A 14,600-nucleotide genomic window follows, 5' to 3' on the forward strand; every position below is an offset into this window, starting at 1 on the left:
CCGCTGAGCACCCGCCACGCCCACTTCCCGCTGCTCCCTCTCCCATTGGCGGAGAAATGCCAGCGGGAGGACGGAGCGACGCGGCAGCGAAAGGGGTGCTCACCGCTGATTGGCTGGCCGCGCGGCGAGCGCTACCATCCCATTGGCGGGAGGCAGTGACGAAGGCAGGGCGGAGCCAGCGCGCTCCGATTGGGCGCCGCCACCGATTTAAAATTTAATGCGCGCGGCGGTGACGTCATTGGATGTGCGGTGTGACGTCACCGGGGCGGCGGTGGCAGCGCTGGCCGGGCGGGACCCCGGGGTCGAGCCGCGACCCCGGCCCGGTCCTGCCCACCCGGCACCCGGGCAGGCTCCTCCAATGCCGCTAGAGGTCCGCGCCTGCCCGCCCAGCGGCACCTCCCCATCCCCGCTACCGCCCGCGGGCAGGAGGGACAGGGACAGCGGCAGACAGAACCTGCCCGGAGGGTCCTGCCGACACGGCATCCTCCTCCCGCAGCCTCCCTGGAGAACAGCAGGGACAGCCCCGGGCCCGTATGGCTTAAATTCAGATTCAAATTCAGATTACATATTACAAAAAAATAAAACATACTGTTGGAGTGGTCAAGCATTGAAATAGGCTGGGCAGGGAAATGGTGAAGTCGCCATCCCTGGAGGTGTCCAAGAGGCATCTGGATCTGGCACTGGGTGATGTGGTTTAGGGGGTTACAGTGATAATGATCTGTTGATGGCTAGATTAGATTGTAAAGATCCCTTCCAAACTTGACGATTCTATGAAAAGGTGTAGGGTCAGGGCACCTGGACAGGGGCTGACGCTTGTGGAAGACCCTGGGTTGTCATCAGCTGCCTTGTCCAAGAAAATCCCCTCCCTGCAGGGCTTGAAGGACATCTTACCCCATGGTGTCAGTGGTCAAGGTGTGATCACAGCAGGTAAAGGCAGAGGAATCCCCACAGAGCAGAGCCACCCAGGTGTCTGCTCCACGCTCACCTCCAGAGCTTGAATGCCCCAGCCCAAACCAGTGTCACCAGATGTATTTATAGAGCAACAAAGACAAGCGGGCACTAAACGGCCCATTCGGCTCTGCTGGTGACTGTGAACACAAGTGGATTTAATGGGCTGGAACCGGGAGCTGATCCACTTGGGTGGGTGGGAATAACCTGCCACCAAGAGCAAGAGAAGGACAACGGGTCTCCCTGGAAAAGTGCAGAGGGCAGAGGGCAGCCTTGGGGCTGTGGGCTCCCTTCTCCTGGCCGGGGACTGACATCTCTTGCTGCTTGACATCTCTCTGCTGTTTGAGCCCTGAAGAAGAGCCAGCCACACCATGTCACTGCCATTGTCCAACCACTGGCATCTGTCCCAGCAGTCCGCTGAGGACACTTAGCAGAGTGTGACCAAAACCTGCCTTATCACAGTCCACCTGGGACCCGAAACAAACCCAGGGCAAAGGGGAGTTTCCCAGCAAAGTCTGACAGCTTCCAACATGGGAACAGCTGCTAGCTACCCAAACTCCTTCTCCTTTCCTGCCCACTAGAGTGTATTTGCTCTGGAAGCCTATCCAGCTCTTGGGAAAGCCAGAAGAGGTGTTGGCTGAGCCCAGGTGAGAGTGTGTTCCCAGTGTGAGAGCCAGAGTTGCTCACACACCTCTGCTTCTTGTGCTGTCCCGTCTTTGTGCTGCTTTCACAGACATTTGTCCTCTCTGCCTGCTCCACAAGGACACCGACTTCCCTCTCAAACAGTCCTTGGGTTCTTTCTGGACAATCATTTACTTGCTAATAAATGCTGTTTCTTGGGAGGAAGGAGAGGGCACAAGAAAAATAGTGAATTTGGCTCACGTGTGGTTGTCTCTTTGATCAAGATAAGATTTTTTTCTTTAGCTTAAAAAACTATCTCTTCATTTTCTCCTGTTTCCAACATTTATCTCCAAAGGATACTTTAATAGTGGGAGCTGAAAAAAAGGATGTGAAATCCCAAACATAAATGAACTGTTTGATCTCCCCTCATGCCACCACTCTGTCCTACCCCAGTGGAAAGTTTGTTTGTCTTTCTGCTGAACCAGCCTGAAAAAAAGTTTTGGTATTGACTCAGATGCTTTGCTTTCAGGTCACTCCTCAAAGACCTGAACAAGCAACAAGTCATCTTTGATACTGGGCAGTGCCCAGAGTCTCACTTGTACTGTATCGAGGCTTCCAAGACTCCCCAAATCCTCATTCTCCAGTGCCTTCTCCACCCCAGGTGCCCAAAGACTACTGGTTGTGACTGCTTTGGCCAAGATTCTGGGGAGCACCCATTCCCTCCCATCAGGGTGAAGCTGCCCCAAGGCCTCCAGGCAAGAGGGAAGGAATTCTGTGCTTTAGATTTTGTCTCTACATCTTCAAATATTTTTAGTGCTCATAAATGTGAGAAACTGGGAGAGACCCAGCTGGGACCAGTACTGTACAATCCTCACCCAAAGTAACTCAGATCGGGGTTAGATCTGGGTTAGATCTAGACACTGCTAGACCTGCATTCCTTCTCCCTCAGCATCATCCCAGTGACTTTCTGGAGAAACCTTGCGACTCTTACAGGTGCTGGACATGATGGGCAAAATTCTGTGGTGGAGGAAGTTCACACTTCCCTGAAGTTTCCAACAGGACACTGAAGCACCTTTGTGACTGAGGCATGGTGAAACCTGGCCCGCATGTCCTGCCACACAGCTGGGTACCTTGTAGGGTGGATGCAATGGTGGTCTAACCCATCACAGGAAGTGCTCTGCCAACACTGCTGCACACACATGTGCTGGCACAGCCCCATCAGCCTTCCCAGTGTTATCCTGGCCCTGAAAAGGAGCCTGGAGAGAAGCTGGTCCTTTAATGGGCTCTCACAGCATGGACAGCCAGTGGAGCATGCCAGCCCTGATGTGATGCAGTGACAAAGTGCTGATCTGCAGGTTGATAAGGAGGGGCAGCGCCAGGCAGTGCAGCAAGGTGAGACTATCAGGCAGCAGAAAAGCCATTAGCCTTTGTTCCTGGCCTCCATACATGAGGAGAGGGGCTGGGGACAGCAGGTGGGGTCTGCACAAGGGCTTTCCAATCTGCTTTTCTGGAGACTGCCATTTCAGTGATGCCATAGATTAGAAAAGCTCTGCAGTTACTCTTTTGCTAGAATAATCACAGAGTGTAGCTGCTGGTGGCTACAGTACCTAAGCAAGTTCCCTTTTGTTTTAAAATGCTCCTCTGTGCTGCCTTTTTCGAGGTGTCTAAGGGCTGCTCTAGGGTAGGGCAGAATACTGGTCTTACCACGTAGCTGGCACAGAAACATGCAACTGTCAACAGTGTTCCAGCAATTAGAGATCAAGTATTGTTTGGGGATTTCAGCTTCTTTCTAGCTGGAGATCTTTTGTATCCGGGTGTGTATGGCTGAGAAGGCCCTGCAGAACCCCTGTGTAATGGGAGACCCAAAAACACACCCTGAGCAGCATTGCTCGAGGGGGAGCTCGTCCTTCAGACAACAGCAACATCCCCCTGCTTTAGGTGTCCCCAAAAAGTGACCCCAGTCACGTGGAGCTCTGCTCATGCAGGGTAGGGGCTAAGGCAGACTGGCTTCTCTCTTCTTCCCAATGCTGTCTCTATCCTGCTGCCTGCATGGGGTTCAAATGAGGTTGGAGAATGATTTTGTGTGGCCGTCAGTCTCTTCAAGACCATCCACAGCATTTTTCTGCCATCTGTCATTTTGAGAAGAAAGCACACAAGAAAAAATAATAAACTCAAATTATTGCCTAATCAACACCAAAATCAGTGCTGCTTGCTCAGCCTGCAGGCCACAATTAGATGCCATCAGCAAATTTGGGCAGCTTGCCTGGGCTGCAGTCTTTCATCTCTTGAAGACTGACAGGCAACCCAGGGAGCTGCAGGCAGAGGAAGGAGCTGGGATCCATCTGAAGGACTTACCCAGCTCTTAACGGAAAGAGAACATAATTCAAACCAGTAGGAAAAATGGAGTTTTGTGTTTATGTTTGTTAATTAAAGGAAAACCATACCAGAGGAGGGGATGTTTAGGCCTCCAGCACCATCTCACAGTATTGCCCTGGTTATGCAGCCCCAGCTCAGTTTGCCTTGCCAGGAGGATGCTCTGGGTAGATCACTTTGGGAAATTGTGGAACATGTGTCACTTGAACATCCTTACAGCCTTGGTGGGGCCTTCACGTGTCTGTGCGCTCATGCAGGATCTTGGTACCTGGTTTGAAGGGCACACCTTCCTCTTCCTCCTGTTCTGCACCTCAGCTGCTTTTCCAAAAGCCAAAAGCTAGAGTGAAGGGCACCCTGCCTTCACCCACAGTGCCAGCTGGGGAAGGGCAACCTCAGAGCTGGGGAGGGAGGTGAGGGGAGCACCGAGAGCCAGGAGGGAGGGGACAGCAGGATCAGGGTGCTCCTGCCAGGGGCAGGGAAGGGGTGTGGGACTGGGCAGAGCAGGGGGCTGGACACTCTGGCTCCACTCCCCAGTCACACTGGCCTCCACATCTGCTCGTCCCCGTGGAGGCAGGGCTCAAAGGTGCTCGGAGCAGCTCGGAGGAGAGGTGCTGAAGCCTGTCCCTCCTCTCAGGGAGGAAGGTGGGTTAGAGCAACAACCCTGCTGAAGCTCCAGTGGTCTGAAATGTGATCCTGCCGGAGGCACCTCCCTGGGCCCCACCTCGCCCTCTCCGACCTATATATGTGCCCAGCCTTGGGCGGGCGCGGGGACCGGGCTCGCACAGTCCCCCCGGGTGGAGAGGCCGAGCACCAAGGCATGGCCAAGAACACGAACATGCGCTGGCGGCTCCCGCTCGTGTGCCTCCTCTGGGAGGTGGCCATGATCGTCCTCTTCGGAGTCTTCGTGCGCTTCGGCGCCGAAGCTGATGCGCACTGGGAGGAGGAGAAACGAGAGATGAACCTGACCAGTGACATAGAGAACGATTTCTACTTCCGATACCCCTGTGAGTATTCTGGAAGCCTAATCCCTGTGCTGCCTGGTCCCCATTCCATCCATCCCATCCATCCCATCCCATTCATGCCATCCCATCCATCCCATCCCAACTCATGCTATCCCATCCATCCCATCCCAACCCAACCCATCCCATCCCAGCCCGTGCCATCCCATCCATCCCATCCCAACCCATCCCATCCCATCCCAACCCATGCTATCCCATCCATCCTATCCTGTGCTGTGGCAGAGCCTGTCAGAGGCGCTGTCTCCACTGATTGCTAGAAAGTTGTGCTCTTGCCTTGAGGCTGGCTTGGAGTTCACCAAAGAGCAAGAGAAAAGCCTCATGGCCCTCCGGTGCCTTGGGGCTCTGTCAGCAGGGTACTGTGACGTCTTTTTTCCAGGAATAGGGCTGACGTGTTCCCAACACTCTGCAAGATTCAGCTTGCTGCCCCCTCCCTCAGCTCTGGATCAGAGCAAGCCTTTCTCTGCACACAGAGGAACGGCTGTCGAGATCCTGTGACATCTTCCTCCTCTTCCTCCGTCCACCCCCTCACTTGTGAATTACCCTTTAGCTACTGGCATTTCAGTGCCAGAGTCCTCCTAAGCTGCCAGGTTCCCAGGGTTCTTGGGTCTCTGAGTCGTAGTGACACAGAAATTATTCAGAAGGTTAAAGCTCTTGTGGCCAGGCAGTGCCTTTGGGTGGCTTTGATCTCCAGGGCTGGTCATCTTTGTGAGCCTTTCAGAACAGGCTGCTTCTGTAGGCAATTGTTTCCAAGGAAGCAACAGGCCTGAGTCATGCATCTATTTAGAACATTTCCATTAAAAACACCTGCTAAATCAAAGCAGCTATAGCAACCTGTGGCTGCTGAGGATTAGCTAGTTCAGAAAAGGATTTGCATACACAAACCCACTGCTCAGTCAGCCTCCAGGTTCATGTATGGTCATGGCTGCCCTGGGCTCTCCCTGGACATCTGCCTTTGGGACCAGCTCCACACAGGTTGGTGTGAAGCAGCAGCAGTGCCTGAGGGCTGCTCTTGTCACTGGTGTGCTGGGAGGACATCAGGAGTCCAAGAAAGAGTGTGTGGGAGCTAAGGAAGTGACATCTCTTCTGTCCTCATATCCCACTCCAGCTCTGCAGTGCCAAATATTCCCCCTCAAATAGCAGGATGGATTCAACACAACTAAATCAATCTAAGGGCAACTTCTCAGTTTAGCTTTGAATTATGTTTCTTTTTCAGACCTGAGGAAGGGCTCACGTGCCCAAAAGCACAGCTGTTCTTTCTCCCTTATCTAATCAGAAATATTCTCTCCCTGCAAAGATGGACAAACATAAGGTGGCCAAGCCCTGACATTTTAATCCTTGTGTCTGTCCAGTGTTCAGAACCTGAAGATCATTTATACCAACATACCTGTGACCACTGCTGTCCACAGCAGCTGTCTGCAATGGCAGAGGGATGGGAGTGACAAGCAAACAGGTTCTTCAAGCCAGAGAAGATTGGGAAGACAGGCAGAGGGAAGTTGTTCTGGTTTCAGGAAGCCAATATTTGGTTGTGTCAGTGGTGCCCATTTCCAGGTCCAGTCAGTGAGCACATTCCTTTTCATTTTGGATTGCACATGAGTATTCTGTAATCAGTGACTCATCTGCTCTCTAGAGGAAAAGAAATGAGATTTTTTTTTTGTCTTGGAGAGCATTCCCAAACACTTCCTCTTGATAGTTATGGCAATTGTCCTGCCACAAAAGCAGGCTTATGAAACCTTTAGGGCATGGCAATGCCTGTGCTGCCTCTGAGTGCTATCAGTGTTATTCTTACTAAGGGAAAACAAAGGCGAGGGTTATAAAAAGGTTTTAGATTTGGGTGTGGTTTAAAGAAAGATCTGCTCTTCCTCCTGAGTTCATACAGGGTCTAACACACGGTGGGATCCTCTGGGTTTTTGGAAAGCATAGAGTCCACAGCTTTGACCTGTGTAGTTCTGCTTTTAGGATGAAAGAATGAATATACAATGCAAATGGCAGCAGATAAATCTAGCTGTATGTGTGCTGCTTACACTGGAAAAAAGAGAGGGGAAATAAATACAGTTGCAGAGGAAAAGTCTACAGGATTGTGTGATAAAACCACAGTAAGACTGGTTCTTAGGACATGTGGAGAAGGGCTTTTGAAATGACCTCTGCTGAACAGTGCCAGCTGCAGATCTCATCTCCTTCCTTTTTAAAGAGTGATTTCATAGGCATGGGGGGCATTTTTCAAAAGCAATCAGATTAGCCTGGCACTACATGGCTTGAACCTGGAAATGTTCATCCTTAAACAAGTTGCAACATCTTCTAAAGCACAAAAGGATAAAACTCTCAGCTTCGGCAGAGCTGCACTTCACACAAGTCATCACTAGCCCTCAGTGGAAGCAGCAGACACAAGCCCTGCTGAAATGGACCAGGGGCTGATGGATTTCAGCACAAGTTTGGGGTAGAGCAGACTTACAGCCACAGAATTTCCTTTGCTCTGAGCTCACACACTCTCTGAGTGCAGAGACTTTGCTGGATATAGTGGCTATAATGATTTGTGCAAAGCAAAATGCAGAACATTCTGGTTTAGCTCCATCACTGCTGTATTTATCTGCAGCATGAGTTTGCTGGTGGGAGTCTCCCTGGGGGGATCCCAGCCTTGGGTCTCCTGGTTTTTTCTGCTGGCTGAGTGGCCTGCAGTGTGAGGGTTTGCATGGTTCAATTTATAAGTATGCAAGTGTTTCAGCTCACTTAATTGCAAAGCAATGCTTATCTGATAGAAACGTGCAGCATTAAAAAGTACAGCAGGTTTACTGCACCAAGAAGTTCTTTCAAGAGGCTCACACAGATCTGGTTTCCCCCGGGGAAGGGCATCTGAGGGGCTTGGGTGAGCAGGTCTGACCATTAGTGGGAAGAACTGGGTCTCTCTGGTTTAAGCACTAAAAATCTCACAAGGTGGGTTTCTGGTCTCAAGGGTATTTTGCTGCTGATTTCCAAACCATTTAAAAATGTATTTGTAAACTTTCCTTGTTCTTGTGCTCTCCCTGCTCTTACCAGGACCTTGTACTGAATGGACCTACCCAAAATGACCATTTACATGTTTTAACACAACTTGACTGTTCATTTCACATGATGTTTTTTGAGTTTTTTACGAAAGGGGAAAAAACAATCTGAATAGAAAAATGTTTTCCTCTATACACTCCATTACTCTCAGGTCTTCTTTTGCACAAAGCTTTTAGTAAACATTTACTTTAAAGGCTGAAGCCTTTTAACCAAAAGCCAGTTTCCAAAAGCTGAGCCATTTTCAGACTTAGAAACATGGGGACATGAGGCAAACACACATTTTCTCTTGAATTTCCCCCCTACTGCAACTTATGTAATTAGTCCCTTTTCAACAGCAAATGCACGTGGCACTTGCAGCCCTGCTGTCCTCGCAGAGCTGACAGTCCCTTCCCTCTGCACAGCTTTCCAGGACGTCCACGTGATGATCTTTGTGGGCTTTGGCTTCCTCATGACATTCCTCAAGCGCTATGGATTCGGAGCTGTGGGTTTCAATTTCCTCCTTGCTGCCTTTGGGATCCAGTGGGCTCTCCTGATGCAAGGCTGGTTCCACTCTTTCAAGGATGGGAAGATCCTCATTGGAGTGGAGAAGTAAGGAAGAGCTGGGCTCTAGGATGGCACCTCTGGCCTGGCCAGTGGAAGAGTTGGAATGAGAGCCAAGCAGTTGGCAACACCTGTCCCTCACCAATGTCAAATACAAATCAGTCTCTAAACTGTTGTTCTCCCTCTACATACTTCCACTTGCTTTCCACCTTTTAGTCCAAAGGTACCTGCCGTTGGGGTGGTACTGCTCAGAGGGAAATGAGGTGAGTGTCACCCCTGAGTGCCAAGCCAGGCACCACGGATGTCAGTGCTGAGAACACGTATCACCCACATTACCTGAACCATGTGGGGGTGTAAGGATGGGAGGAAGGTCAGTGGGAAATCCAGAGATATCTCTTAATCACCTCTTTGCCTTCAGGTGGGATCTCTAGAGCTGGGGGTAGGTGAGAGTGATTTACAGAGAAGTATTTCCTTATTAAACCTCAATTTTTCTTCCCCTTTTCCAGCCTGATCAATGCTGATTTCTGCGTGGGCTCTGTGTGCATTGCCTTTGGGGCCATCCTGGGCAAAACCAGCCCCATACAGCTCCTTGTCATGACTTTGTTTCAAGTCACACTCTTTTCAGTGAATGAGTACATCCTCCTCAACCTTCTTCATGTAAGGCTTTAGGTAGTACCTGCTTTGTTCTGCTTCTTCCTCTCTGCACCTCTCCAAACTATCTCCCTTTGCTATGGCTCCACCAAGCCACTGCCTTCATAAGCATTTAAAAGGCAAGAATTCACGCAGCAAAAGTAGGCAGATGGGGCAGTACTTCCCTGGGAGGGAAGAAGGGAGATCTTCTGGGGTTTACACATGAGCCTGGCAATTCAGGAGCACTGGGTCCCTCTGTCAAGCTGGGCACGATGCAAATCAGGCCTCAACTCTAGAATGAGTGGCAATTGCAGAAGCAAACCTCTGTTTTCCCATGGCTGCAGGTAAAGGATGCAGGTGGCTCCATGACCATTCACACCTTCGGAGCCTACTTTGGTCTCACGGTGACTCGGGTCCTGTACAGACCCAACCTGGAGCAGAGCAAGGACAAGCAGGGCTCCGTGTACCACTCCGACCTCTTTGCCATGATCGGTGAGCCAGCCCTCATCTCGGGGTGCTGCTACATGGGGACCACTCCACATGGAGGGCTGGGGCCTCCTGTGTCTCTGGGAAAAACTGAAGCCAGAATATGGAGTTGAGGAGCTCTGTAACCCAGAGGTCTTTCACCTTTCAGAGTTACTCAGCTCCCTTCATCAGTGGCTGGGCTGAGATGGTGCTTGGGAAGATAAGGATGCATTTTGGTTCCCTTTCTCTGCCAGCCTTTCCTGATGTTGGTCTCATCATGCGGGGTGTGGATCAGGGGAAGCAGGACTATGGGATGTAATTTCCCCCCGTGCAGAAATATCTTTTTTAAACTTGGGGTTTTTTTTCAGTCCCTATATTTTCTCTTTTCCCTTTCTCTTCCTCATCCCATCTGCCCTATCCCACCAGGTACCCTGTACCTGTGGATGTACTGGCCCAGTTTTAACTCAGCCATTTCTGATCACGGAGATGCCCAGCACCGGTCTGCCATTAACACGTACTGCTCGCTGGCCGCCTGTGTCCTCACCACCATGGCCTTCTCCAGCATGCTGCAAAAGAAGGGCAAGCTTGACATGGTAAGATGGGAGCAGAGAGCCCAGGGGATGTATAATGAGGCTGATCAAGGGTCCAGGAAACAACTGGCACTTGTACTTTGCTGAACAGACACATGGTTTCAGGGCATGATGATGAAACCAGCATCCAGGCAGAAACTCTGAGGCTATACTGAATAAGAAAGTGGGAATGGCTCTTGCAGGACTTGAGGGGTGGGAAGCTGCCCTACCTGTGGTGGACCCAAGTCACAGCAGGGGCTGGACTTGCTCTGCTAGGTGTGATGCAGAGCTCATTTCGGCAGCGCTCCCCATCAAACGAGGCCTGCGCAGCAGCTCGTGAGCAATCGGGGGGCTGACTTGTACGTGTTAGATGTGTGGGTGACATGTCTCTGTGACAGCAGAGCTTGCATGACACACGGGTGAGACAATTTCCATCTCATCACAACTCCCCACCCATATCTGTGGATGCAAAGAACGTGTGTGGTACGGGGAGTGGGAGTCTATGTGCACCTGTGCTACAGCCAGAAACTGCCTGTTCTTTTCTTGTTTTTTGCCACCAAGTAGGAAAATGGGCCCTGATATTTCCTCTGGAAACATTTTCAGAGCTGGTTCTCCCACTTTGCCATTTGCACCATCCCTGAGCAATTGCAATCTCCCTGAGATGCCAAGGCAGGGCGGTTGGTTCTGCAGGTCCACATCCAGAATGCCACGCTGGCCGGCGGCGTGGCCGTGGGCACCAGCGCCGAGATGATGCTGACTCCATACGGCTCCCTCATTGTCGGGTCCATCTCTGGCATCGTGTCCACCGTGGGGTATGTCTACTTCACGGTGAGTGCTGCTTGAGGGGTCTGCAGCCCTGCTGAGGAGACCAGAAATGGATTGACTTCCCTTTGATGGTTCCTGCTTTCCAGAATCCCTTATGAGATGCACTTCTGGCTCCTTTTACTGTCCCAAAATGCTCAGGAAGTTTCAGACTCCCAACAGGAGCGTGTTTGGAGGATATGTTAGCTTATTTTGAGCTTGGCTCACATCTTTGTCTAGAAACATTTAGCTCTTTAATGGGACACAGTATCACTCCTCTTTCTCTGCTCAGTCCTGCACAGAAGGAACTAATCCTTTCCAGGCCACACTCAACTCCCTGATCTCTCTCTACTTCCCTTCCCCTCAGCCTTTTTTGGAGTCTAGGTTGCACATTCAGGACACATGTGGCATCCACAACCTCCATGCCATGCCAGGCCTTATTGGGGGCATTGTGGGGGCCATCACAGCAGCTGCAGCCACAGAGGATGTGTATGGAAAGGAAGGGTAAGATGGCTTGAAAATCTTCCCTGAGAACAGATTTTACCTGAAGGTCTGTGGGCTGGGAGCAGGGAGCAATTAACAGCTTTTGTTAATAATTCAGAGTTGCCCAGGGATGTCCCTCATAAACATGGGGTGCACTGACTGTGTTGGGCTTGCTGAACTGTAGCCCCAGTTTATGCAGCTGACTCTGGGTGGCCTCATGAAGTGAGCTACAGTCCCACTGTTTGCTATTATTCTGGGCCACAGTGGGGAGGAAAGTGTTCTCCCTCTCCCCACATTGTTTTATGGGGTCAGGTAAGGCTAAAAGTCTGAAATACAAAGTGAATATTTGTATTTTGGGTTCCTCCTTAGTAAAGCTTTGCCAGGGCTCAGAGAAGGAGGTGAGCTGCGTTTTGGTCACTGCACAACGCTCTCCTGGTCCACAGCAGGGGATGGATGGGGCTAGGGAAGAGTTCCCAAGAGAGCAGGGCAACATGGTACCTCTGGAGCCAGGGAATGTCTCCTGCCAGGGGCAACCATCACCATTTCTGCCCCCGGCAGGTTCATCAAGGCGTTTGACTTCACCGGCGTGTACCAGGCGCGGACACCCAGTATCCAGGGAGGGTTCCAGGCGGCCGGCATTGTGGTGTCTCTGCTGATGGCATTTGTTGGGGGGGCCATCGTGGGTAAGCCGGAGGGGAGCACAGAGAGGGGAGAGTTGAGCCAGCCTGCAGCTGAAGCAGCGGCATCCGTGCGCTCCTGTCCACGGCCGGATGCATCCTTTGGGGGGGACGGCGCCGAGCGCTGCGCCAGGGCTGCGCTTGCCCCTTGGGTAGACCGGCCGCATCCCGCACGGCCCCTGCCCACCGCCCTGCCCGGCTCCTTGCAGGGGGCATCCTCAAGCTGCCCATCTGGGGGGACGCCGCGGCCGAGAACTGCTTCGAGGACGGCGTTTACTGGGAGGTGAGGGGGCGCGGGGCGGGGGGCACGAGATGGCGCTGTCGGCCCGCGGCCCGGCCCGGGGGGCTCAGGGGGCTCTGCCGCAGGTGCCGGAGGACGAGGAGAGCGACGTGTACCACATGCACAACCCCGACAAGCCCGCCTCGCCCTGAGCCCGCCGCAGGCCCGCCTTCCCCGCCGCAGGACCTCGCCCCGCTCCCGGGGCCGCAGGATCGCCTTCCCGTGACGACCGGGGCTCTGCCCTACTCTGCCGCTTTTGTAACGAGCTGCTGTGGATGTAATAAAGTGGTGTTCTTCTTTCCAGGCCTGCGCCGTGTGTCAGTGGCCGAGCGGGATGGGATGCGGGCCAGAGCCGTCTCTTGGCAGCTGCCGGGAGAGCTCTCGGCTGCCCGGGGCAAAGCGGAGGCACCAGGACACTCCTGGGGCCTTGGGAACAAAGTGGAGGCATAAACGGTGGCAGTACGGGCTGGGTTTATTAGACAATGTATTAGATAATGCGATCCAGGGAGATATTTGGGCTAGGAGCTGGAACCTTGAGATGACACTCGAGAAGGTGATGAGCCCCCACAGCGGGGCCTGAGCCCCTGCAGGAAGCACAGGCCGGGCTGGTTCATTTTGAGGATGGGATGCTGGGGTGCAGCAGCTGACCCTCTCCTCATCCAGCCATCCACAGCGGGGGTGATGCCATCTGTGAGTCCAGCTACACTTGTACATGATGGCCTCTGCCATCACCTTCCCTTGAACTGCCCTACCCAGGCCTCCACCAGCTCCTGGGAACCTTGTTTGCATGTACAGCACAGGCTGACAGAAGCATCTCTTTTCTGGCTTCAGACATTTCTTCCAGTGTCATCAGATGGCTCCTTCCACTGTCTGGTGCTATTTTGATGGGAAGAGGACAGGCCCTGTCTCAGCTGGACCATCACGCTTCAGCCAGAGTTGGAGGAAACAGGGATGAAAACCAGGCCCAAAATCCTGCATGTTTTCAAGGGTGATATAATGTGAGGAGTAGGAAAGGAAAAGAGAAGGGGGGGAAAGGAGGTAGGAGGGCTGATAGGTCTCTTCACTGCATCTCACTGTAATTCTTACACCTGAGGGGGGGAGTCAAAAGTAGCTATTCACATCCCCTTGGGATATGACACCCTCATTTTCCATGCTGGGTAAAGACAAAAACCCTTTACAACATGTTTCTGGAATTTGTCAGCAGCTGCCAGCAGCAGCATGTTAATTAAATGTCGGCAAAGATGGAAGCAAGAGGCTCTGCTCTAATTGGACACTTTGCTTGGTGGAGCTGAAAAACATTGTGACAGAGGAGGAGGTGCCGAAACACTGTGTTCCCCTGCCATGGCGGGGACGGGGACAGCCAGGCACAGGAGACGCTGTCTCCTGTACACACATTGCCTCCATTTGGCCTAAAACAACCTCACCATTGAAAAAAAAGAAGAGTAATAAAAGGTCTAAAATCCTCCATAGGATTGGTCTCAAGCACAGTAGCAGTGTGGGATGCAGAGAAAGGGCTGGTTGGCTAATGAGAAATTCAGAAATATCGTAGCTGGGCCATCAGGAGCTCCAGCCTGCTTGCCAGCAAGTGGTGTATTGTATATTTCTTTTATGATGGCAAAGGCAGGTCTGACAGGGGTTACAAATGGTCTCGGGAGATTGATCCCTGAAGAAGCTGAAGCATACACTGAGCTGCATCCTTTCTCCAAGACAAGGATGGGAAAATGTAGGGCAAGTGTTTTCCCTGTGCTGGGATCTGCTGAAGGAGGGAGGTCTCCTTCCAGCTTCTCTGCACTGGCAAAGGGATGTAACAACCATTTTCTGCTCACAGCTTCATCCAGAGAGTGCATCAGAAACCACTACAGGGATGTTTACTGACAGGCACCATAGACAATATCATTTCAGAAGGGGAATCCTAAACTTTTCCCCCCCAAGTCTGCAAAATCTGAAAGCAGAAGCAGACCTTTCAGGCACTGCATTTCCTACTGTGTGACTGGACCTTCATCCCACACCATTTGAGTTCTGTCTGTCCCAGATAATCCATGTGTCCAACCTTCGTGGTCTCTGCTCTTTCCTCCCAGCAGCTTGCAAGGGTTCATGGGGTTCAGTAATGGCAAAGACTGGGTGACCCTCATTGCTTCAGCAAGGCGGCCAACCCACA

The 14,600-nt window shown here is 52.0% G+C and overlaps 1 protein-coding gene across 4 annotated transcripts; it reads left to right on the plus strand.

Annotated features, from left to right (window-relative positions):
• Positions 1–4,733: 4,733 nt before the first annotated feature.
• On the plus strand, positions 4,734–12,907 carry RHCG (Rh family C glycoprotein). 4 transcript variants are annotated; one of them, XM_015639221.2, is made up of 10 exons: positions 4,734–4,946; positions 8,399–8,585; positions 9,044–9,194; positions 9,512–9,659; positions 10,059–10,225; positions 10,892–11,029; positions 11,370–11,506; positions 12,044–12,168; positions 12,372–12,445; positions 12,529–12,682. In XM_015639221.2, exons 1-10 carry the CDS (start codon positions 4,760–4,762, stop codon positions 12,592–12,594), a joined length of 1,380 nt encoding a protein of 459 aa, XP_015494707.2. In that variant the 5' UTR covers positions 4,734–4,759; the 3' UTR covers positions 12,595–12,682. The 4 variants fall into 4 exon arrangements, with proteins under 4 accessions (XP_015494707.2, XP_015494704.2, XP_015494706.1 ...); XM_015639218.2 differs by having other exon boundaries at positions 4,744–4,946; positions 12,044–12,445; positions 12,529–12,907; XM_015639220.1 differs by lacking the exons at positions 4,734–4,946; positions 8,399–8,585 and adding an exon at positions 8,592–8,800 and having other exon boundaries at positions 12,044–12,445; positions 12,529–12,907.
• The last annotated feature ends 1,693 nt before the right edge of the window (positions 12,908–14,600 follow it).

Source organism: Parus major, chromosome 10 (assembly GCF_001522545.3).
Source record: "Parus major isolate Abel chromosome 10, Parus_major1.1, whole genome shotgun sequence".
Taxonomy (NCBI): Eukaryota; Metazoa; Chordata; class Aves; order Passeriformes; family Paridae; genus Parus; species Parus major.